At 50.0% G+C, this 25477-nt stretch overlaps 1 protein-coding gene across 1 annotated transcript in view; it reads right to left on the minus strand.

Annotated features, from left to right (window-relative positions):
- The window catches only part of INSR (insulin receptor), a 95015-nt gene that overhangs the window by 15769 nt on the left and 53769 nt on the right, over positions 1-25477 (minus strand). The window contains exons 3-10 of the mRNA XM_049789402.1: positions 20450-20771; positions 16372-16517; positions 15030-15174; positions 12880-13094; positions 11850-11976; positions 10842-11095; positions 9576-9743; positions 4255-4456 (exon numbers count right to left, since the gene is read on the minus strand). Coding sequence (XP_049645359.1) covers positions 4255-4456; positions 9576-9743; positions 10842-11095; positions 11850-11976; positions 12880-13094; positions 15030-15174; positions 16372-16517; positions 20450-20771 — 1579 coding nt within the window. The remainder of the gene's footprint in view (positions 1-4254; positions 4457-9575; positions 9744-10841; positions 11096-11849; positions 11977-12879; positions 13095-15029; positions 15175-16371; positions 16518-20449; positions 20772-25477) is intronic.

Here is a 25477-nt window from a genome sequence, read left to right on the forward strand (position 1 = left end):
ACCACTTGAGCCACCGCTCCGATCCCTCAAGAGGTATTTAGTTTGTTGTTTGGTTGGTTGATTGGTTTTTGGGCCACACCTGGTGACGCTCAGAGGTTACTCCCGGCTATGCGCTCAGAAATCGCTCATGGTTTGGGGACCATATGGGATGCCAGGGGATCGAACTGCGGGTCGGTCCTAGGTTAGCACATGGAAGGCAAACACCTTACCGCTTGTGCCACCGCTCCAGCCCCTCAAGAGGTTGTTTTTTTTTTGTTTTGTTTTGTTTTGTTTTTTTGTGGGTCACACCCGGCAGTGCTCAGGGGTTACTCCTGGCTTCATGCTCAGAAATTGCTCCTGGCAGGCACGGGGGACCATATGGGACGCTGGGATTCGAACCGATGACCTTCTGCATGAAAGGCAAACGCCTTACCTCCATGCTATCTCTCCGGCCCCTTAAGAGGTATTTTTTTGATGAGTTATTTGAGAGGGGCTGGACCAACAGTACATCAAGAACGGTGCTTGCCTTCCACGCAAGTGACCGATGTTGGATTCTGGCATCCCATAGGGTTCCCTAGGCCCCTCTAGAAGTGATCCTTGAGTGCAGAGCCAGGAGTCAACCCTAAGCACCACTGGGAGTGGCCTCAAAACAAAAAGCAAACTCTTTCTTGGGGTGGGGGGGTGGGGTCTAAACCTGGTTCATTGGATGCTATACTTGGAGTGGCCTCTAGAGGACAGCTCAGGGCCAAGACATGTCTGAAAGTTGTCTTATTGACAAAGACTCCTTTGCTCCCCTTTCTCAAAAGCTCGCTACCCCCACACGTTTCATTCATGCGTGTGTGTGCGTGTGTTCACGTGATCCCAGGCACCAGATCCAGGCGGGACTTTGCCAGCACACCCGTTCCTTTCTTTCTTTTTTGCAGAGAAGAATGACAGGATTCCCAAAGTTTTGGATGGTTTTCTTTGGGGGGGGGGTTGTTTGGGGGCCACAACCAGTGGTGCTCAGGGCTGACTCCTGACTCAGGGATCACTGCTGCTGGGGCGTGGAAGATCATATGAGATGAGTGAGACTGGGGTAGGACCCCTTGCAAGGCAAGCACACTCCCAGCTGAACTATTGCTCTGGCCCCCAAAGAGACGCGTTTTAGGGGACTCTAAGGGGTGCTGGAGATCGAAGCTGGTCAGTCTCATGCAAGGTAAGCGCCCTCCACGCTGTGCTGTGGGGTCCCTTAAAAATAGCTTCTAAAGCATAGCTTTTGCATGAGGGAGGCCCAAATACCCCCACCCACGGAATGTGATGTTTGGGACTCGAGGCAGGAGCTCGTGAGCATCACCAACTGTGTTCCCAAACCCCAAAAGCAGGTGAGAGAGAGCGAGAGAGAGACAGAGACAGAGAGAGAAACAGTTCCATGGGTTGGAGCATAGGCTTTGCTTTGAGGAGCCCCCCCCCCCCCCCCCGCATCTCATCCTAGGAGCACAGAGCTGGAAGTAGCGTCTAAAGGCCACAAGGTGGCGCCCTCCTCCCTCCAAAAAATAGAACAACAAAAGATTCCAAACATTCAAAAGGCGCAGCTAGTCCCCGCGGAGGGGGAGAAGGGGCTGCAACCCCAGAATGTGCAGGGCAGCTCCACCAGGAGGACCTGCTCCCCTCAAGGTGGTATACCATCCTGTGCCTGGTGCAAACCTGCAAACTTGTCCTCCAAGACAACAAGAGCTAGCTTTCTTTCTTTTCTTTTCTTTCTTTCTTTCTTTCTTTCTTTCTTTCTTTCTTTCTTTCTTTCTTTCTTTCTTTCTTTCTTTCTTTCTTTCTTTCTTTCTTTCTTTCTTTCTTTCTTTCTTTCTTCTCTTCCTTCCTTCCTTCCTTCCTTCCTTCCTTCTTTCCTTCTCTTTCTTTCTTCTTTCTTTCTTTCTTTCTCTCTCTCTCTTTCTCTTTCTTTTCTTTCTTTCTTTCTTTCTTTCTTTCTTTCTTTCTTTCTTTCTTTCTTTCTTTCTTTCTTTCTTCTTTCTTTCTTTCTTTCTCTCTCTCTCTCTCTCTTTCTTTCTTTCTTTCTTTCTTTCTTTCTTTCTTTCTTTCTTTCTTTTCTTCCTTCCTTCCTTCCTCCTTCCTCCCTCCATACCTCCATTCCTTTATTCTCTCTCTCTTTCTTTCTTTCTTTTTTCCTTTCTCTTTCTTTCTTTCTATCTTTCTTTCTTCTTTCTTTCTCTCTTTCTTCTTTCTTTCTTCCTTTCTTCCTCCCTCCCTCCCCCCTCCCTCCCTCTCTCCCCCTCCCTCCCTCTCTCCCCCTCCCTCCCTCCCTCCCTCCCTCCCTTCTTTCTTTCTTTCTTTCTTTCTTTCTTTCTTTCTTTCTTTCTTTTTAATCTTTTTGGTTTGGTTTTAGGGTCACACCAAGCAATGCTCAGAGCTGACTCCTGGCTGATCCTGGCAGGGTTGGGGGTTTCTATGGAATGCCAAGGATTGAGCCAGGCAAGTGTCCACCCTGCAGAGCTCTGGCTCTGCTCAGGAACCAATTTTTTTTTTTTTATCTTAAACTGTGACAGCACTGGACCCCTCTTGCAACCCCCTGCCCACCTCTACTATTCTCCCCATAAGTGACTCTGCCTGTGGGAAGAGCAACAGGACAGAGGAAACACCTGGGACCTCTGCATCTCTCTGAGGGGAACAAAAATGCACCCACACACCATGAAAGGAATGTGCCCACAAAAGTAAGTCAAGGGTGCGAGGGGAAGTATGGCTATGGAACGTTCTAGAAGAACAGTGGACACTAAGGAAACCTGACATACTGACATATAGGGCATGTGTGTGTTGAACTGTGTGTATGCTAAGAGTTGGATAGTGCTGGGGTCCTTCTCCCAGCTGTAGGCTTGGGGTTCACTTCTGGCAAAATATAGGGGACCCTGAAGTGTCAGTGCAGTGCTAGGGCCTGAACTCAGTGTCCTGGATGGAGGAGAGACAGACAGAGAGACTACACTGGTCTTAAGACATCCCCCATAATAAATCGAGCTGAGAGCCAGCCAGGAATGTCTTGGGCTTTGCCTCAATAATTCCATGGAATTTATTTTAGCACCCAGAGCCCGGATTTATGGGTGAGACGTCAGAGTGCATGCTTGCTTGATCAGGGATTGAGCCCTTCCCCCAAAGACCCCCAACAAGTCTGCCCCCCTAATTCATCCAGCTTCAACAGCCCACATCATGGGGTCTGAGCCCTGAATCCTGCAACCCAGAGTAACCCCTAGATGCCCTGATCTTGGGAACACTCCCAATAAAAAAAATAAAGGAAACTGTTGAGGGGGCACAGGAGAGTCAGTTCAAGGGCTAGAGTACAAGCTTTGCAGGCAGGAGGGCTGGGTTTATCCCAGGACACAGCAGGATCCCCCCAGATCACCATCAAGAGGGGTCACCACCAAGATCCTGAAAAGAAACATACCCAGAGGCTGGAGTAATAGCTCAGTGGTAGGGCATTTGTCTTGCACGTGGCTGACCCAGGACTGACCTAGGTTTGCAGCATCCCATATGGTCCTCTGTGCCTACCAGGACTGATTTATGAGTGCAGAGCCAGGAATAACCCTGAGTATTGCTGGGTGTGGCTCAAAAACACAAGAAAGAAGGAAGAAAAAAAGAAGGAAGGAAGGAAGGAAGGAAGGAAGAAAGAAAGAAAGAAAGAAAGAAAGAAAGAAAGAAAGAAAGAAAGAAAGAAAGAAAGAAAGAAAGAAAGAAAGAAAGAAAGAAAGAAAGAAAGAAAGAAAGAGAGAGAATGAGAGAGAGAAAGAGAAAAGAAGAGAAGGAAGAAAGAAAAGAAAGAAAGAGAGAGAAAGAGAAAAAGAAAGAGGGAAAGAAGGAAGAAAGAAAGAAAGAAAGAAAGAAAGAAAGAAAGAAAGAAAGAAAGAAAGAAAGAAAAGAAAGGAAGAAAGAAAAGAAAGAAAAGAAAAGAAAAGAAAAGAAAAGACACCCAGACATGTAAGAAATGGGGAGCAGGAAAAAGACCAAGACCTCATGGGTACAGTTGTTTGCCAGATGCTATTATTTCAAGCTCCCTTTTTTCTAGTGGGGGCCACATCTGGTTCAGACCAGGCAGGGCTTGGGGGACCCTGTGAGGGGCCGGGGATCGAATCTGAGTTGGCAGCAACAGCATGCCAAGCCCCGGCACCTTCCCCATGGTGCTTTCTCCACAGCACTGCCTGAGCCTTTCCTGCTCAGTGTGATGATGCAGAGACATTAAATCCCTTCTTCTGCCCTGCTCTGGGGTTCCCCCAACCATCCTACCCCCCAAAAACTCACCTGGGCACAAAGACAACATTGTGGAGATAATCCTCAAACGTCTTCCGGAAGGACGATTCCTCCAGCTCCTTGAGGATCTGAGAGTCTGTCTTGGGACAGGAGCAACATTCACCTGAGGAATCCTCGAACCCGCTCTGGTTGTTTTTCTGGGCCCCCTCAGCGTCAGATGGGGGCAACCAGGTCCGTGACGGCAGCTTCAAGCCTAGCAAGGGGTGACAAGACGGTTGAGTTCAGAAGCTTTTGGGAGATGCAACCTTTCAGGGCAGTAGGGAGAAGGCTTCACCCCTACTGGGTTTCTAGGTACCCATCAACCAGCACAAACCAGCCCAGAAGGAAGCCCTGAGTGAATCTGAAGCATGCCCGGCTGTGTCCCCAAACAAATAAAAAATACCCCCCCAGGGGACCAGAATGATAGCACAGCGGTAGGGTGTTTGCCATGCACGCAGCCCAACCCAGGATGGACCCGGGTTCAATACCCCGTATTCTATATGGTCCCTGGAGCCTGCCAGGACTGCTTTCTTTTTGTTTTATTTTGTGGTCACACCCGGCAGTGCTCAGGGTTACTCCTGGCTCCATGCTCAGAAATTGCTCCTGGCAGGCACGGGGGACCGTATGGGATGCCAGGATTCGAACCAATGACCTTCTGTTGGGTCACACCCAGCAGTGCTCAGGGGTTACTCCTGGCTCTACACTCAGAAATTGCTCCTGGCAGGCTTGGGGGACCGTATGGGATGCTGGGATTTGAACCAATGACCTTCTGCATGCAAGGCAAAAATGTCTTACCTCCATGCTATCTCTCTGGCCCCTCCAGGAGTGCTTTCTAAGCACAGAGCCAGGAGTAACCCCTGAGCACCACCGGGTGTGACCCCAAGAAAAATCCCCCCAAACCAGGTGGTAGAGAGATAGAACAGCAGGTAGGGCATTTGCCTTGCACACAATTAACCCAGATTTGATCCTCAGAACTGCCTGGAGTGAGCTCTGAACACCACTGGGGGTGGCCCCAAAATAAAGCAAAAACAAGATTAACAAGCAAACTAATAAAACAAATATCTATCTATCTTATCTATCTTATCTATCTTATCTATCTATCTATCTATCTATCTATCTATCTATCTATCTTGGTGACTTAACTTTTGGGGGTTTTTTTTGTTTATTTTTTTATTTTTTGGTTTTTGGGCCATACTCGGCGGTGCTCAGGGGTTACTCCTGGCTGTCTGCTCAGAAATAGCTCCTGGCAGGCACGGGGGACCATATGGGACACCGGGATTCGAACCAACCACCTTTGGTCCTGGATTGGCTGCTTGCAAGGCAAACGCCGCTGTGCTATCTCTCCGGGCCCCTTTTTGTTTCTTTTTGGGTCACACTTGGCAATGATGCTCAGGGCTTACTCAGGAATCACTTCTGGTGATGCTCAGGAGACCCCTATGGAATGCCAGGGACCGAACCCAGGTGGTTGTGTGCAAGGCCAGCGTCATAACCTCTGTCCTATCACTCCAGCCCCTCAAAGTAATAATCTTGAAATGCACTGCTTCAAGTTTGGCCAAATCAGACAACCAGCCCTCAGCAGTCATGCATGCATGCTTGTTTGTTTGTTTGTCTGTTTGTTTTTTGAGGAAGGTTGGAGCCAGACTGAACCATGTTCAGGGAACACTTCCGTTTCTGCCGGGCATCAAACCTGGGTCAGCCACACGCAAGGCAAGTGGCCTGCCCTCCGTGCTAAGTCCTCAGTTCCATGTACCCACAATTTCAACTGTGTATTTTGTTGACTTGGGGGGCGGGGAGCCCATAGATAAAACATCACTCAACCAAGCAGTTCAACATGGTTCAAAATGATCTGAGGCCAGAGCCATAGGACAATAGCAAGGGTGTTTGCTTTGCACCAGGCTGACCTGGGTTCCATCCCCAGCATCCCATATGGTCTCCCGAGTATCACCAGGAATGACCCCTGAGTGCAGAGCCAGGAGTCAGCCCATAGCATTGCTGAGTGTGGCCCCCAAATAAACAAACAAAATAAAATATAAAGAAAATTCAGCTCTAGGGCTGAAGCAAGCGATAATACAAACAGGTAGAATATCATTTGCCTTGCATGTAGGTGATCAAGATTCGATCCCTGGCATTTCATAGGGTCCCCTGAGTACCATACCACCAGGAGTGATTTCTGAGCACAGAGCCAGGAGTAATCCCTGAGCACTACTAAGTGTGGCCCAAAAACCAAAAGGGGGGGAAAAGAAAGAAAAAGAAAATTCGGGGCCGGGAAGGTGGCGCTAGAGGTAAGGTGTCTGCCTTGCAAGCGCTAGCATAGGACGGACCTTTGTTCCATCCCCCGGCGTCCCATATGGTCCCCCCAAGCCAGGAGCAACTTCTGAGCGCATAGCCAGGAGTAACCCCTAAGCATCAAAAGGGTGTGGCCCAAAAACCAAAAAAAAAAAAAAAAAAAAGAAAGAAAAAAGAAAATTCAACTTTGCCCTCGGGGTCCAAGGTAACCCCAAGTCAACTCAGGGGGATCAGGCAGTGTTGGGAATCGAACCTGGATTGGATGCAAGGGCCCTAAACACTTACAGGACTGTGTGACCACCTCTCCCACTGAAACTGTGTCCCCAGAAAACAACCCCCAACTCTACCTCCTCCCCATTCCCCCATTTCTTGTCTCTCTGTGGGGATCCCCCAAGGAGGAATTTCTCCCAGGACCCCTCCTTAGCAAGGCTCTTTTCCACGCACCTCACTGGTATGTAATTCTTGCAAACCAGCCCCTAACCCTATTTATAACCGCATCTGTCACTGGAGATTAGAGAACTTCCAGGATACGAGTTGTTGACACACACACACACACACACACACACACACACACACACACACACGCACACACACACACACACACAAAGTGTGGCCTGGTGACATTTGTAAGCTGGTGGCCGGGGCACCTGGGAGGCAGGAGGGAGGTGTCACTGAGTTAAAAAAAGCTGGTGAGCAAAGAGATCACGCTGGTGGCAGCGGGTGAGGTCAGAGACCCACTTATAGCTCGTGAGCTGAGCTCTGGGTCAGCTCTCGGGGACCCGTTGGCCTCCCGCCCTTTCTCCCAAAAAGGAGCTGGAGGGCTGTTGAGTGAGCCTGGGGTTCGTCCAGAACCTTCCGGCAGGCCAGAGATGCAGCCCTGAGCCACCAGCCTCAGCCACACCTCCCCCATCCCCAGCTCCCCACTGCACCCCCCCAAGGTCAGGCTCTGATAAGTCCTTTGCAGCAGCAGTCAGAGCTGAGTGCTTGGCAAAGAGGGGGAGACTGTAAAGGGGCAGGGAATATTGGGGTTCAGTTCCTGGCAGCTCTTGAGTCAGAGTTAGCCCCTGAGCTGGGGGCTGGAGCGATAGTAGAATGGGGAAGGCATATGGCCAACCCAGGTTCCATCCCTGGCATCCCACAGAGTCCCCTGAGCATTGCCAGAAGTGATTCCTGAATGCAGAGCCATTGATCAGTCCAGAGCACTGCTGGGTGTGGCCCCAAAACACAAGAACAACTCGAAATAAAAATAAATAAACCAAGTGGAGAGAGTGCACAGTAGTAAGGCATTTGCCTTACACGCAGCCAATGCAGAACCAATGACGGCTTGATTCCTGGCATCCCATAGGGTCCCCTCAGCCTGCCAGGGGCTATTTCTGAGCAAAGAGCCAGGAGTAACCTCTGAGCATCACCGGGTATGACCCAAAAACCAAAAATAAATAAATAAACCACACAGGGCTGGAGCAATAGTACAGCAGGGAGGTCGCTTGCCTTGCACACAGCCAACTCAGGTTCCAGCCCAGGCATCCCATAAGGTTCCAGAGCAATCCTGTGAGTGATCCCTGAGCATAGCCAGATGTGACCCCCCCGCAAAAAAAAAAGAACAAAATAAAATTAAAATTAAAAAACCACAGACAGGGGGCCAGCGAGGTGGCGCTAGAGGTAAGGTGTCTGCCTTGCAAGCGCTAGCCAAAGAAGGACCACTATTCGATCCTTCGGAGTCCCATATGGTCCCCCCAAGCCAGGGGCAATTTCTGAGCACTTAGCCAGGAGTAACCCCTGAGCATCAAACGGGTGTGGCCTGAAAAAAAAAAAAAAACCCACAGACAGAGCCGAGAGATAGCATGGAGGTAAAGCGTTTGCCTTGCATACAGAAGAACGGTGGTTCGAATCCTGGCATCCCATATGGTCCCCGAGCCTGCCAGGAGTGGTTTCTGAGCATAGAACCAGAAGTAACCCCTGAGCCCTGCCAGGTGTGACCCAAAAACCAAAAAAACAACAAACAAACAAAAACATGGGCCAGAGCAATAGCATGGCAGTAGGTCATTTGCCTTATATGAAGCCAACCTGGGTCTGACCTAGATTCAGTCCCTAGCATCCCATGTGGTCCCTGAGCCTGCAAGGAGCACAGAGCCAGGAGTGACCACTGAGTGCCACAGGACGGTGGCCCAGAAAAGCAAAAAAAAAACAAAACAAAACACACACACACACATACACACAAACACACATGCACACACCCCAAAAACACAGTAGGGTGACCGGAGAGATAACAGGGAGGTAGGGCATTTGTCCTGCGTGCAGAAGGACGGTGGTTCGAATCCCGGCATCCCATATGATCCCCCGAGCCTGGCAGGAATGATTTTTTTGTTTTTGTTTTTTTGGGCCACACCCAGTGATGCTCAGGGGTTACTCCTGGCTATGTGCTCAGAAGTCGCTCCTGGCTTGGGGGACCATATGGGACACCGGGGGATAGAACTGCGGTCCATCCAAGGCTAGCACAGGCAAGGCAGGCACCTTACCTCTAGCGCCACCACCCGGCCCCCAGGAATGATTTCTTTTTTTTTTTTTTTTTTTTTTTTTTTTTTGGTTTTTGGGTCACACCTGGCAGTGCTCAGGGGTTATTCCTGGCTCCAGGCTCAGAAATTGCTCCTGGCAGGCACAGGGGACCATATGGGGCGCCGGAATTCGAACCGATGACCTCCTGCATGAAAGGCAAACGCCTTACCTCCATGCTATCTCTCCGGCCCCACCAGGAATGATTTCTAAGCATACAGCCAGGAGTAACCCCTGAACGCTGCCGGGTGTGACCCAAAAACCAAAAAAAAAAAAAAAAAAAAAAAGGCACAGTACGGAGGGCATCTAACTTGCACAGGACCAATGTGGGTTGGATCCATGACATCCTAAAGGGTCCCCTGGGGTTGCCAGGAGTCATCCCTGAACACAGAGTCAGGAGTCAGCCCTCCACACTGTCAGGTGTGGTCACAAAAATAAAAATAATCACTGAAAATCACACATGCAGGTGTGTTTCACACCGGGACCCCAACACTCACCTTTAAGACAATAATCAAGCTCGAAGAGTTCACTGTCCTCTGCCTGCCGCTCCCAGAACACCAGGTAGTGGGTGATGTTCCCGTTGGGGTCTGATGGAGGCTTCCACTTGAGAATGATCTGGGACGAGGAGTTGGAGACCGAGATGGGGTCCAGGGGGACGGAAGGATCTGAGGGTGGGGAGGAAGGGCAAGGTGGGTGGTGAAGAAACAGCTGAAACCTGCATATTGTCCCCACCCCAAGTGGACGCCCCTTCCAGCGCAATCTCACCTCCCCGGATGTTTTAGGGGGCCACACCCAGCAGTGCTCCAGGCTGACTTTTAGCTCTATGCTCAGGGATCACTCGTGACAGGGCTTGGGAAATTCTGAGCAATGCCGGGGATCAAACCCAGGTCAACTGCATGCAAGGGTAGTTCCTTAACCCACTGGACCATCTCTTTGGCCCCCTCAAGCTGGCCCTTTGGGAAATCAAGGGGGAGGTTCTGGAGTGTAGCAGGCCCCAGGTTTGATCCTCAGCATCGCATATGGTTCCCCCAAGCCTATCAGGAGAGATTCCTAAGCACAGAGCCAGGAATGATCCCTGAGCACTGTTGGGTGTGATCCCAAAACAAAACAAAGTAGGGCGCGGCACAGAGATTAACTGAGGAGAGCAGAAACATGAAGAATGGTGGAGTGAAGAGGTGAATCCTGGGGCTCAATTCTCCCCCGAAACCCCACTTCAGCAAATACCCCATCTCTTTCCCTGAAAGAACATCTTTCTCTTACATCCTCTAAAAAGGTGGAGGTCAAAAGGGCTGTTTGATTTGTTTTGGGCTCACCCAGCAGTGCTCAGGGCTGACCCCTTGCTCTGTGCTCAAGAGTAATTCCCGACAGGCTTGGGGGACCTTCTGGGGTGCCAGGAAAGAGCCCAGGTCAGCTACCTGGACTTCCTTCCCTGCTTGACCTGCCTTCCCTGCTGTCTTGTCCCTCTTCAGTTTGTTGAATTCAGTTTGGATTGGGTTTGGTGTTTTTCCATACCCAGCAATGCTCACACTGACTCCTAGCTTTATGCTCAGGGATCCCTCCTCGTGAAGCTTGTGGGGGGGTTTACTCTGAGCAGTGCTAGGTATCGAACCCGGGTCGGCTGTATGCAAGTAATGTTCCTTAGCCCACTGGACCATCTCTCCAGCCCCTGAGCTGGAGCTTTGAGAAAGCAAACAAGTCTTCCTGGGTGCCTCCCATTGTACCCCCAAATGTCTCCAGCTTGAGGCAGCGATCCCTGGGCTTACTTGTGGCATTGGTCTGCACGTAGATGATGTTGCTCTTGGCTCCGTACGTGCGACGTTCATCCGAGAAAGTGACTAAAGTCTTGACAAAGATGGCATACTGGGTCCAGGGCTTGAGGTTTCTCATGAGCCAGCCCGGCTGGCTCTGGGATGATTTAGGGTCATTGGATCTCTGTGGCGGGTCGATGTCCACCACGGTCCAGCTGTTGGAACCGCAGGCATCCTGCCCATCGAACTCAGTCACATTCTGATAGGGGCTGCAGGGGATAAGGGGTGAGAGACGTGGGTATAACCAACAACCAAGAAATCCCTGGTCCCATCTCCCTCCTACCCCACCCAGCTGCTCCATGTCCTGAAAAGATAGAGAGTGGTGATGGGGAGGAAGAGGGAGAGATGGACAAAGGACCCTTGGGTGACAGATGGCAGGTATGAAGCTGCCTATGAGTAGCCTTCAGAGATGAAATGTTGGGGTCGGAGCCATAGGACAGTGGGGAAGGCCTGGTCTGGCACATGGCTGACCCAGGTTCAATCCCTGGCATCCCATAGAGTCTTTTGAGCCCTGTCAGGAGTGATCCCTGAACACAGAGTCAGGAGTAATCTCTGAACACCATCTTGTGTGGGCCACAAATAAAAACTAAAACAACAAACAAAACTCAAAACCCAGAATTCTGCTCTGGTCCCCTCAAACCAAAATCCTACAAATGTGCCCTGAATGAAGCCAAATATGGTGAGCTTTGCTCAAAACTCTCTGGGGGACACGAACACAAGAAGCACCCAAAAGGAAATCCCCCCTACCCCCCAGAAATGGGCCCATCTGAGCCTCAAAGAACAACTTAATTTCTATTTCCAGTAATCTCAGGAACTTTCAGCCAAAGATCAAGAAAAGTCACTTCTGTTAAAGGTTCTATGAATGGGGGACCACCACCTCCTCCACCTGCTCCCCAGAGGACAATTAGGGTAAACCCACAACCAGCCTCGAGGCCAAGACCCCATCTCCCCTCTTTCACTTACGCCTCCTTGTAGAAGAGCATAAACCCAAGGAGATCTCGAAAATCGGGGGGCCAGTAAGGATCCCACTTGAGCAAGATCTTGTCGAAAGTTGTCTTAATGTAAGAAAATTTAAGCAACACGTTTTCGCCTGGAAATGGACGAGAAACACAGGCACACGGAAAGTCTGGCGTTAGTTCGTTTCAGATTGATAACATGTACTTCACTCATTAGTTCAGTCTTTCATCCAGTCAACATTCGTGCATTCATTCACTCATTCAAGCACTCGGTCATCCATCCACCCATCCACTTACCCAACTACCCATCCACTTATCTATTTATTCACCTATTTATCCATCTATCCACCCACCCATTCATCCACTATCCATCCATCCACCCACCCATTTATCCACTATCCATCCATCCATCCATCCATCCATCCATCCATCCATCCATCCACTTATCAACCCATTTATTCATCCATCCACTCATTCTATCTGTCCACCCACCCATCCATCCATCACCCACCACTTATCCATCCACCCACCCACCCATCTGTCCATCCACCCATTCACCCACCCATTCCTTCACTATCCATCCATCACCCACCTATCAACCCATCTGTCCATCTACCCACCCACCCATCTATCTGTCCGTCTCTCCAGTCATCACCCACCTATCCATCCACCCATCCAAGCATCCACCCCTATATCCATCCATGCATGAATCCATCCATCCATCCATCCATCCATCCATCCATCCATCTACCCATCACCCACCCACCTATCCATTCACTATCCACTGCATCAGTCCACCTTCAGCATCCAACACTGTATTTTGTACATCAGGCACAAGGTTTAGAGGTGCAGCCCTTGTCCTCAGCCTACCCCCCCCCTATACAAGTGACTGGACACTTCTGGGGGGGACAGAGCAGTGATACCCCAATGAATGCCAGGTTAGCGAATGGTGGTGACAGGGAGGAAGAAACAGAAAGCCATATTCTCAGGGGTGAGCTTCACTCCCCATAGGAGGGACCCCAGGCCTGCCCACTCACAGGACGCCTGGTCCCCGTTGGTCTTCAGGGCAATATCATTGCGCTCCTGGCGCCCTTTGGTTCCAGACACTTCCTCCATCCTGTGTATCTCCGACAGGCAGAGTTTGGGGTTGTAGTGGAAGAAGAGCTTCCCCTGGGCTATGGTGAGGTTGTGCGTGTTCCAATCCCACAGCTGCCGCAAGTTCTGGTTGTCCAGGGCATAGAAGGAATAGTTCCTGGAGGTACACAAAACCTTCAGTCCCGGGTCCCCATCTCCGCTGCAAGGGGGCTCTTGGGAAACAAGGGCGGGGAGGGCTTTGTCTCACGGTCATGGTGGAGAAATGGGTCTGAGACTGGGGGGGCACAGATGGGGCAGAGGGGGAGGCAGAGCCACAGATGAGCCCCCCCAAGGAGGAGCAGACTTAATTGGAACCAGCTATCCAACACAGGGACTTTTTCTTTTGTATTTTTTTTGTGGGGTTTTAGGGGCCGTACTCGGCTGCACACAGGGGTTTCTCTTGGCTCTGTGCTCAGAAATTACTTCTGACAGGTTCAGGGAATCCTATGGGATGCCAGGGATCAAACCCAGGTTGGTTGGGGCCAGAGTGATGACACAGAGGATAGGGTGTTTGCTTTTCACGAGGCCAACCAGGTTAAATTCCCAGCATCTCAGAGTCCCCCAAACCTGCCAGGAGGCAATTTCTGAGCGCAAAGCCAGGAGTAACCCCGGAGCACCACTGGGTGTGGCCCCAAAAATAAAAAACCAGGTTGGAGGTTGGTTACATGCAAGGCAAATGTCCTACCCACTGTGCTATCACTCTGGTCCCTTGTTTTTGCTTTGGCCACACCCAGGAGACCTTATGAGCTGCTGGGGATTGAACTCGGGTAGAATACATGCAAGGCAAGCACCATCCTCGCTGTACTATCTCTCCCAGTCCCTGTTGTGGTTGCATTTATGGGCCACAGCCAGCAGTGTTTGAGGCTTACTCCTGGCTCTGTGATCAGGAATCAGTCTTGGTGGATCTCAGGGGAGGGACTCTATGGGTTCTGGGAATGAAACTGAGGTTGGTCAAAATGCAAGACAAGTGCATTCCCCCACGGACTATTTCTCTAAGTCCTCAAAGCTCTTCTTTATGATTTTGGGGGGCATATCCAGAGATATACAGATGTCCCACATGCAACAATATTTGGGGGACCAGGCAATGTCATTCAGTCTATATACATTTTTTTCTTTCTTTTCTTTCTCAGTGGAGGGAGAGCTCCTGGGACTGTGCTCAGGGCTGACTCCTGAAGTAAGTGGGGGAACCTATATGATGCTAGAGGGGGTGCAAGCAAACCACCTTCCTGTTCTGTCTCTCAGCACTCACATTTGTTCCTTTTTCTTTTTCTTTTTGTTTGTTTGTTTGTTTTGGGGCTACACCCGGTGACGCTCAGGGGTTATTCCTAGCTATGCGCTCAGAAATCACTCCTGGCTTGGGGGACCATATGGGACACCGGGGATCAAACCCAGGTCCATCCTGGGTCAGCCGCGTGCAAGGAAAATGCCCTACCACTGCACTATCACTCTGGCCCTGTTCCTTTTTTTTTTTTTTTGGGGGGGGGGGCCACACCCAGAGGTGCTCAGGGGTTACTCCTGGCTGTCTGCTCAGAAATAGCTCCTGGCAGGCACGGGGGACCATATGGGACATCGGGATTTGAACCAACCACCTTTGGTCCTGGATTGGCTGCTTGCAAGGCAAACGCCGCTGTGCTATTTCTCCGGGCCCGGCCCTGTTCCTTTTTACATTTTAAAAACTTTTGGTGTCTGGGCCACACCTGGCAGAGCTCAGGGCTGACTCTTGGCTCTGTGCTCAAGGATAACTCCTGGCATTGCTCAGGAGAACTTATGGGATGCTGGAAATCAAACCTGTTCTGCTACATGCAAGGCTAACATCCTCCCCATTGTTTTATCTTATCTCACCAGCATTATATCTGCATTTTTTTCTATTTGCAATGTCCATGAAACCCCAGAGCCTCAGCCCCACTAAGCTGGCGTCCTCCTGTTGACCCCGCACCCCAAACTCAGAGCCTTTATTCATGTCCATGAAGGTCACTTCCTTGTTCATGAACTTGCCCCTACAGGCACGTTCGTGGACTAAGCTTCAGATTCAGGGTCCCACCCTGGTGCCTACCCCATTTCCAGCGTCTCCCCTCGGATCAGACGGAGCTTCCGGAAGAAGGCGAGAGACACGAGGGCGTAGGAGCGTCGGATTTTCAGGTACCCCGAAATCTCCTCAATGAGGCCCAGATTGGCCTCAAGCTCTGCCGCCAGGTTGTCTAAGGGAAGAAGAGAAGGAGAAGAGGAGTTGGTAGTAGAGATACATGTGAGGTAAGAGAAAGGGAACAGTGGGGAGGGCTTGTGCCTTGCAAGCAGCAGACAAGGGTTGATCCCCAAAACCCCGTAGGGTCTCCCCTAAGCACTTCCAGGAGTGATTCCAGGAATCAGCCCTGCGCACTTCTGGGGGGGGGGGAGGTGTGTGTCCCAAATAAACAAAGAAAAAAGTTGACCCCCAGAGGTTCTGGACTGTGGTAGGACCAAGTCGATGAGGTTCGGGGTATGATTCCAAGCTGGGCTACAAGAACCACCCCCAAAATAAATAAGTAAAAGGGAAACTTTGTTTCTCCTATTTTAGAGTTTTAGTCTGTGTTCTAAATAAGGAGTGAATACAGAGTGAGGGGGGTGGTCAGCAAGGAATCTTCCCTCAGTTCTATGGGTTCAACCCAGGGCTCCCACCTGCCCACCGAGCCATCTTACTGGCCCCTTGATAAATAAAGTTTTATTGGAAAAAGGGCCAGAGAGAGCACTCAATGGGCTGGACCCAATCTTCGTCTGTGGGAGTTCAGGTTTGATCCCGGCCCATATAACTCCCTGAGCACCACCAAATATCGCCCTAAAATCAAAGTTTTATTTTTGTTGGAAGAGTCTAATAATGTACCTCCAACTTGGGAAATCAGATTTGGGGGTAAGAGACACAAATGGCAGATTCAGTTTTGTTGTGATTTGGGAACCATATTTAATGGTGCTTATGGCTCACTTCTGATGGAATTCAGGGACCCCCTATGCCAGAATTGAGCTCAAGTTGGCCCCACATCTCTCCAGCTTCTGAATATCAGTTTGCTAAGCCCCATAATGACCGTTGTGATGGATGAGCCACAGATATCCAGAATTTATTAAATGTTTTATTTGGGGTGCCCATCCTATACAGGGACCAACTGCCTGTCATACTTGACCAACTGGGTCCCATGATTTGATGCTAGGGCTTAGTAGGGTTGGAATGGAATCAAAGGTCGGGGATCAAACTCAGATCCTTACACAGACCAATAGATAGTGCTAACTATTGAACCATCTTCCTGGCCCCTACTCCAAGATTCCAAGATCTTGAGTCTTTGGGAATGCAAAGACTCCTCTGAGTGGGGAAGGGGAGGGCTGGGGGCTCCCTGCTCTTGCCTAGCAATAATGGGGACCCTACTTACTGCCCCCACGAATGTTGATAATCAGGCTTCCATTGATAACGGTGCAGCCACGAAGTTCCTGGGCTGATGTGACTGAGTCGATGGTTTTCTCCCCCTCCAAGTGGCAGACTTTGGGGCAGGGGCCCAGGCATGGGGTACACAGCAGGCTGAGGGCAGGGCAGAGAGAGAAGGACTATTAGGCAAGGCAAGGATCCCCCTCCTCACCCCCACCCACCGACTCTCCATACACCCCCAAGTTATGTATTCAAGGCTATAACAGATCTGCCCAGAACTTGTCCCCTAGAGTACTGCCAGGAGTGATCCCCGAGTACAGAGCCAGAAGTCAGCTCTGAGCATCCCTGGGTGTGCGAAAGAAAGAAAAAGAAAGAAAGAAAGAAAGAAAGAAAGAAAGAAAGAAAGAAAGAAAGAAAGAAAGAAAGAAAGAAAGAAAGAAAGAAAGAAAGAAAGAAAGAAAGAAAGAAAGAAAGAAAGAAAGAAAGAAAGAAAGAAAGAAAGAAAGAAAGAAAGATGGGGCCGGGCGGTGGCGCTAGAGGTAAGGTGCCTGCATTGCCTGCGCTAGCCTAGGACGGACCACGGTTCGATCCCCCGGTGTCCCATATGGTCCCCCAAACCAGGAGCGACTTCTGAGCACATAGCCAGGAGTAACCCCTGAGCGTCACCGGGTGTGGCCCAAAAACCAAAAAAAAAAAAGAAAGAAAGAAAGGAAGGAAGGAAGGAAGGAAGGAAGGAAGGAAGGAAGGAAGGAAGGAAGGAAGGAAGGAAGGAAGGAAGGAAGGAAGGAAGGAAGGAAGGAAGGAAGGAAGGAAGGAAGTAAGGAAGGAAGAAAGTAAGATAGAAAGAAAGAAAAGGGGAGGGAAAAACCATCACTATGTGAAATATTGCAAGACAGGTTGGAATTAGTGTTCAGGCTTTGTACTGCTCCTTCCACTTAGGAAAAACCCCAGGGTCACACAGAACCTGGGGGTCACTGTATCATGGGAGGTAACTGAGGGGGGCTCCATCAGCAAGAACATTAGACAGGTGCTTTTATTTCTCAGATCTCCACTGTAGTGAGAATTTAAAAAATTCTTTAAAGGGTGGCCAAGACAATGTTGGTTTCATTCCTGGCACCCCATTGGGTCTCCTGAGCCCCATCAAGAGTGTTCTCCTGCCATATGTGGTCCAAAAAAAGAATCCCCCCAAATCCAAACCCCAGCCCCAGAAAAACAAAACCTTCTTTTAGGGTTTTGAGGGAGATCACTTAAAGGGCTAGAGTACAAATTTTATTTTACTTTAGGGCTTGGGGGTATACCCAGCAGTGCTCAGGGGTTACTTCTGGCTCTGATCTTAGGACTTACTACTGGTGTTAGTCAGGGACCCAATGGGATGCTGGGAATTGAACCCGGGTCAGTTGTGTGCAAGGCAAAAGCTCTCCCCACTGTGCTATTGTCCAGCCCTTCCTAGGTCAATTTCTACCACTGCTTGTAGCCAGCCCAGAACTCTGAACCGGAAGCAGTTCCCTAAGCCCCTCTGGGGATTCTGCTCCCCACAACCCCTTTTATCTTAAGCCAATGTCTTTTTGCACAAACATCCCACTGGGAGAAAAATTTTATAAAGACGTTTTATAGTGGCCTCTTTGGGTTTACCAAAGCCATTCAACCTTTTTTTTGGGGGGGGGCCACACCCAGTACTGCTCAGGGGTTACTCCTGGCTATGCGCTCAGAAGTCGCTCCTGGCTTGGGGGACCATATGGGACGCCGGGGTCCGTCCAAGGCTAGCGCAGGCAAGGCAGGCACCTTACCTCTAGCGCCACCGCCCGGCCCCGCCATTCAATCTTTTGCTTTTTATCAAAAGCAGGTACAAGAAAACAGACTTAGGGCCTGGGGTAATAATGGCACAGAGGGTAAAACACTTGCCTTGTATGTGGCTGAGCCAGTTTTGATCCTCAGCATCCCAGATGGTCCCCTGAGCCCACCTCGAGTGACTCCTGACCTCAGAGCCAGGAGGAAGCCATGAGCATTGCCAGGTGTGGCCCCAAACCAAACCAAAACAATAAGAATTAAACACTGTCCCAGCAGCTTCCATGACTGCTCCTGAGAACTGAGGTCTGCGAGGAGTTGGGGGTTCCTCCAGCTCCCCCCCAGCCAGGTTGTGATGGTCCCCACAAGACAACACTAGCTCCGCTTGGAAGATGAGAGTTATTTTTCTGGTGTGTCTGTGTGTGTGTGTTTTCATTTCCTTACATAAGTGGTTCAAGCTTGGGGAACCTTCCTGTGTGTCTGACACTCACTTTTGTGGGTTTTTCTTGTTAGTGTGGACATGTATGTATGTGTGGTTTCCCGAGTCCTTGATACAACACTCCAGGACACCCATTTTCCGAACTCAGGGTGGGTCACAGATGCTCTGAGTCTCTGAACTCATGGCAAGAGCAAGCTCATGGCAGTGTGGAAGGACGTAAAGAAAGAATTGTCATTCCCAGCTGCACTGAAGCTGACTCACACTCAGGGGACACGCAGCCCTTTCTCAGCCACTGTTGGAAACGGAAGAACAAAGCCCCAGAACAAAGCAGAAATAACTAAAGAAAACACACACATCCCCAAAACAAACAAACTCAGAAAGCCCCACTAACAGCAGGTGCTAAAGACATTATAAAGGGGGCCCAGAGCCATAGCACAGCAGGGAGGGTGTTTCCTTGCAAGTGGCAAGCTGGGGTTCAATCCCCCACACCCCGTATGGTCCTTCAGCACTACTTGGACTGCAGAACCCGGGGTTTACCCTTGACCATTGCCAGGGATGGCCCCAAAACCAAAATAAAAGAAAGAAATTGTACACAGGAAAGGGTGTTTGCCTTGCACACGGCTGACCTGGGTTTGATCCTGGCCTCCCACAAGGTCCTCCAAGCCCCACCAGTATTGACCTCTGAGCACCGAGCCAGGAATAACCCCTCTGCACTGCCAGGTATTGCCCCCAAACAAAAATAGGAAGAGAAAAATAAATAAAAACAACCTATTAACAAGACCCAGAGAAGCATCTAGAATTGAGTGTCTCTTTGGTCTTGTTTTCCGGTTCATATATAGAGAATATGACAGACTTTCAAGTTCTGGGGCAGGAGGAATAACGGATCTCAGAGCTGGAGCTCGGCTGTGTGTGAGAGAGATCCTGGGTCGATCCCTGGTACTGCATGATTCTCAGAACACCCCCGACCAAGATCCCAAAAATGAAGCAAAACAAAATGCTAGCAGCTGCCTGCAATGATTGGTGATGATAAATCAGGAAAATGGGGGTTAAGGGGAAACTGAGGTCATTGGCTTTATGCCTTGTATTCCCAAAGCTAATAAGATTGATGACAGCCAGAGCAATAGCACAACAAGGAGAACATTTGCCTTGTCTGATCTGGGTTAGATCCTCAGCATTCCATAGGCTCCCCACCCAAGCCCTGCCAGGAGTGATCCCTAAGCACAGAGCCAGGATTCAGCCCTGGGCATCATGGAGTCCCCAAAACAAACAAACAACAACAACAAAACATTAAGATGGGCCCGGAGTGATAGCATAGTGCTAGGGCGTTTGCTTTGCATACGGCTGACCTGGGACAGACCTGAGTTCGATTCCCAGCATCCCATATTGTCCCCCAAGCCTGCCAGGAGCAATTTCTGAGCACAGAGCCAGAAGTTACCCCTGAGAGCTGCCAGGTGTGCCCCAAAACTAAAAAAAATAAATAAATAAAAGAGAGAGAGAGAGAGAGAGAGAGAGAGAGAGAGAGAGAGGCCAGAGAGATAGGAGATATAGCACAGCAGGAAAGATGTTTGCCTTGCATTCGGTTGACCCTCTTCAATGCCCAGCATCCCATATAGTCCCCGGAGCACCACACACACACACACACACACACACACACACACACACACACACACACACACACACAGAAAAAAATCCCTGAATGCAGAGCCAAGAGTCAGCCCTGGGCACTGCTGAGTGTGGCCCAAAGACCAATAATAATAATAATAATAATAATAATAGTAATAATAATAATAACAACAACAATACCCACCTCCTAGCTTCCCACCCCTCATACCACCCCTCAAATGCTGCAGAGGAGACTCACTTGCTGGAATTCATCGTGAATCCAGAGGGACACTCAGGGACGCACTTGTCCTCATAGATCACGTACTGGTGGCAGCCAGGCCGGCGGGAGTTCTTGCATTTGTTGTGCAGGGCCTGGCAGAAGTTGAAGTCCACGCAGCGCCAGTCCTGAAAGTGGTAGTAGGGCCGGGGGCAGGACGCCACACAGCGGCCGTCCAGGTAGAAGTGGCGGCAGGCTACGCACTTGGTGGGGTCACCCGGTGCCACACAGTTGCCCAAACATTCGCTGTGGCAGCAGTGACCTTCGGCCGTGCAGCCTGAAGACTTACAGCTGGTGGGACAAACTGGAGAGAGAGAGAAAGATAACAGCTGGTCAGGAGCTTTGTCCAACTCTTAAGAAGCACAGAACAAAGTTTTGGCTTCCAGAGCACTGGAATAGAGGGCCAGAGAGAGAGTGCAGTGGTTAAGGCTCTTGCCTTGTACGTGGCTGAATCTCAGCATTCTACAGTCAGCCTACACACACACACACATACTCACTGAGCCCCATCAGGAATAATCCCTAAGCACAGAGTCTGGAATAAATAAGCCCTGAGTACTGGTAGTTGTGGCTCCAAAACTAACAGCAGAAGAAAACCCTTCAATTGAATCCATCCCTGGGGCCCACAAAGTTTGGGGAAGGGTAGGGAAAAGTGGGGGAACACTCAGTTTGGGTGACCCTCTGGTCTTGCACCTGTCATTAAGCAGGTGGATAAGGCCCCGGGTTCAATCCCCAGTGCCCCCCAAAACAAAAAATACAAATCTGATTCCTTTGACAGCGTTTTTTGGGGGGGTGGGGAAACCCACACCTGACAATGTCCAGGGGTGACTCCTGGCTGTCTACTCAGGAATCATTCCTGGAAGTATTCAAGGGACCCTATGGGATGCTGGAGATTGAACCCGGATCAGCTGTGGCAAACATCCTCCCAGCTGTTCTATCACCCCAGTCTCCACCAGAGAGTTTTTTTTTGCAAGAAAGAAAAGAAAGAAAGAAAGAAAGAAAGAAAGAGAAGAAAGAGAAAGAAAGAAAGAAGAAGAAAGAAAAGAAAGAAAAGAAAGAAAGAAAGAAAGAAGGAAATGAAGGAAGAAGGAAGGAAGGAAGGAAGGAAGGAAGGAAGGAAGGAAGGAAGGAAGGAAGGAAGGAAGGAAGGAAGGAAGGAAGGAAGAGAGAGAAGGGAGGAAGGAAGAGAGAGAGAAGGGAGGAAGAAAGAAAGAAAGAAGAAGAAAGAAAGAAAGAAAGAAAGAAAGAAAGAAAGAAAGAAAGAAAGAAAGAAAGAAAGAAAGAAAGAAAGAAAGAAAGAAAGAAAGAAAGAAAGAAAAAGAAATGAGAAATGTTTGGTTTTTTTTTCTTTGTTTTGGGTCTTTGGGTCACACCTGGCGATGCTCAGAGCTTTCTCCTGGCTCTGAGCTCAGAGATCACCTCTGTTGGGGTTCGGGGGACATATGGGATGCTGGGGATCGAACCCAAGTGGTATGGGTATAGGCATGCAAGGTAAATGACCCCCTTGGGCTGTATTATTGCTCTGATCGCCCAAAGGAGCCATTCTTGTCAAAATCAAAAAGAACTCTTGGCCGGGAAGGGAGCGGCTGTGACCCCCACGTTCCCTCCAATGACAGCAGGGGACCTGGGTCATAGACTGGACACTGGGCAGGTCACATGAGGGGATGATTGAGAATATCGGGTCCATTAACAGTCTGTCCTCGGGGGCTGGAGTCAATGGCAGGAAGCAATAGGCAAGTCAGGTCGATCCTCTGGGATCGCTGCTGGCCGGACCCGCCGGAGCGAGGCCTGTGAGAGCAGGAAAAAGGTCAGTTTCCTGGGCTGGGGCCGTGTCCGAAGTCAGTGCCCCGAGTTCAAAAGGAGGCGCCAGTCCAAGGCCAACAAAAACTTCCCAAACACATAAGTCTTCCGGCCGACACAATGTGGAGAGGGGAAAAAAAAAAATGAAACCCAAATAAAACCCGAATCCGTGACCCAAGCCGAGCAGGCAGGAGGGAAGCTTCTGGCTGACCTGATTCTTTTATTCCTTCATGGCCTGCAGAAAAAAAAACAAGATCCCAGCAGGCGCCAGGCAGTGGGCAGTGGGCATGGCTTCCACAGAGGGTGGCACAGGATCTGAGGCACACAGGGCAAGGAGGGTTCAATTCCCAGCCTGGAGGAATCCCTGAGCACAGAGCCAGGAGTCAGCCCTGAGTACAAGCTGGTGTGGCCTCTAAAGGGATCAACCCAAAAAAAGTTGTGTGTGTGTGTTGTGTGTGTGTGTGTGTGTGTGTGTGTTGGGAGGAGGTTACAGGTGGGAGTGTAGTTCAAAGAGTGAATACACTTTGGGAAGAGGTGAGGCTATGGTTTGATCTTTACACACACACACACACACACACACACACACACCACATACACACTTTAGCACTTTTGGGAAGTTCCCTGGATAATTGAGAGACAGACAGACAGACAGACAGATAGCACAGCAGAAAGGGCATTTGCCTTACAAGTGGTAGACTTGGGTTTGATCCCCAGCATCCTATAGGATCCTGAGCCCACCATGAGTGATCCCTGAGTGCAGAGCCAGGAGTCAGCCCTGAGCACCCCTGGGTGTGGCCCCAAAACAAGAGAGAAATGGGTTTCCTGGGGGTTTTGTGTCAAGCACTCAGAAAATCACACGCATATATAATTATATGCTCATACACACATGCAAGCATACATGCCCACATTGCAAACACACACTTGCTGACAGACATGCGCATCCACACATCCACACACACAACCCAATAAGAAACATATCGGGGCCGGAGAGATAGCACAGTGGCGTTTGCCTTGCAAGCAGCCAATCCAGGACCTAAGGTGGTTGGTTCGAATCCCGGCGTCCCATATGGTCCCCCGTGCCTGTCAGGAGCTATTTCTGAGCAGATATCTAGCCAAGAGTAACCCCTGAGTACCACCGGGTGTGGCCCAAAAACCAAAATAATAATAATGAAAAAAAAAAAAAACATCCAAAAAGTGAAAGACACAGGAAGATGCCCCAAGCTTACATAAATAAAAACTCTCTATCTCTCAACAACTCTCAACTTCAGAGCTGAGCTAGGATGACTCTGAGGGGACTGTCACAGCCCGGCCAGAGCCACAGCACAACAGCCCCCCCCCCTTAGCCTTATATCGTTTGGGGCCAACACCAGCAGCTGTCAGGGGTTACTCCTGGCTCTGTGTTCAGAAATTGAACCTGACAGGCTCGGAACCCTTTGGAATGCCGGGGATGGAACCCAGGTTGCCTTTCATGAGGTCAACCCGGGTTTGATCCTGCCATTCCGTATGGGTCGTCCTTCCCCAGCACCACCAGGAGCCAGCCCTGATCACAGGCAGGAGTGACCCCCAAATCAGGGGGAAATAAAAGAGGAGAGAGAAGAGGGCAGGAAAATAGGGAGAGGGAAAAAGGGAAGGGAGGAGGAGGGAAAGGGAGAGCAAGGGAAGGGAGGAGAGAAGATGGGGAAGGAAGGGAGGGAGGGGCCTGGCCTCCCCAGCCAGTTCCCTCACCCCCCTTTGACCTTTTTTGCTTTTCTTCTCAGGCAGGCTCCCCTTGGTGACTCTGATAAGGCCAAGTCAGCTCCATGCCCTTCACTTCTAAGTGCTTTATCAAATTTCATAGAAATGCCACTGACACCACCAACCCCTCCCGCCCTGCTCTCCTGACAGAAAGGAAAAATACATTTGGTAGGGTTTGTTTTGGGGGGTGGGGGGTGGGGGAACACCTGGCAGTGCCCAGGGGTTAGTTCGTCCTGGCTCTGCACTCAGAAGCTACTCTTGGCAGATGCAGGGGGCGATCATATGAGATGTCAGGAGTCAAACCCTCCTCATTGTGCTATTGCTCGGGGCCCCAGGATAAACAAAAAAAAGAAAATGCCACTCCCTGCCCCCCCCCTCCTGAGGTGGCTCCTGAGACTGGTGTGGAGCAAAGTCGTTAAAAATGATTGGATGTGGCCAAAGCGCCAGGACAACAGGAGGGTGCTAGCCTTGCACGCAGACAACCTAGGTTCGAACCCCGACATTAGGTAGGATCCCCCAAGCACTGCCAGGAGTGATTCCTAAGTGCTGAGCCAGGAGTAAACCTGGATGTAAATCGCTGGATGTGACCCCAAAACAAAATAATTTCTCTCTGTCTCTCTCTCTCTGTCTCTCTCTCTGTCTCTCTCTCTGTCTCTCTCTCTCTCTGTCACTCTCTCTCTCTCTCTCTCACACACACACACACACACACACACACACACACACACACACACACGCGGATTCAGGGGGGTGGATGGGGGAGCAGGCTGAAAACCAGCACTTTCACTCCTATGCTATCTTTCCCATCTGTTCTTAATTAAAACCTGTTCTTAATTGTTTTAATTAAAACAATTACTAGGATTAGGTAACAGAGTTACGATCAGGTAACACCCATGGGTTTGATGTACAAAGTAACGGCTCCTTCACCACCTCATAAATGCCCAGATCCTCCACCACTGAGTGCAAAAGTGGAGGAGAAAGAGGAGACAGAGACAGAGAGAGAGACAGAGACTGAAAAACAGGGAGAGAAAAAAGTGTTCCTGTGTCCCCATGGGAACCGATCAGCAATTTCACTTAAGTTCAAATCAGTAGTTTATTTTGTTTATTTTATTTTTGGTGAGGAGCCACAGCAGAGGTGCTAAGGACTGTCTCCTGACTCAATGCTCAGAGATCACTCCTGGGCAATACTCCAGAGACCATATGAATGTTGGTGACTTGAACCTGGGAGGGCCACATGCAAGGACGTGCCTCCCCACTACAGAAGGACCTCCTGAACCTTAAAGTTAATCATGTTGATGTACAATTTTTTTTGTGTGTGTGTGGTTTTTTTGGGTCACACCGGCAGTGCTCACGGGGTTATTCCTGGCTCCAGGCTCAGAAATTGCTCTGGCAAGGCACGGGGGGACCATATGGGGCGCCCCGGATTCGAACCGATGACCTCCTGCAATGAAAGGCAAACGCCTTACCCTCCATGCTATGTAC

The sequence above is a fragment of the Suncus etruscus genome, chromosome 15, assembly GCF_024139225.1.
Source record: "Suncus etruscus isolate mSunEtr1 chromosome 15, mSunEtr1.pri.cur, whole genome shotgun sequence".
In the NCBI taxonomy this organism is placed as follows: Eukaryota; Metazoa; Chordata; class Mammalia; order Eulipotyphla; family Soricidae; genus Suncus; species Suncus etruscus.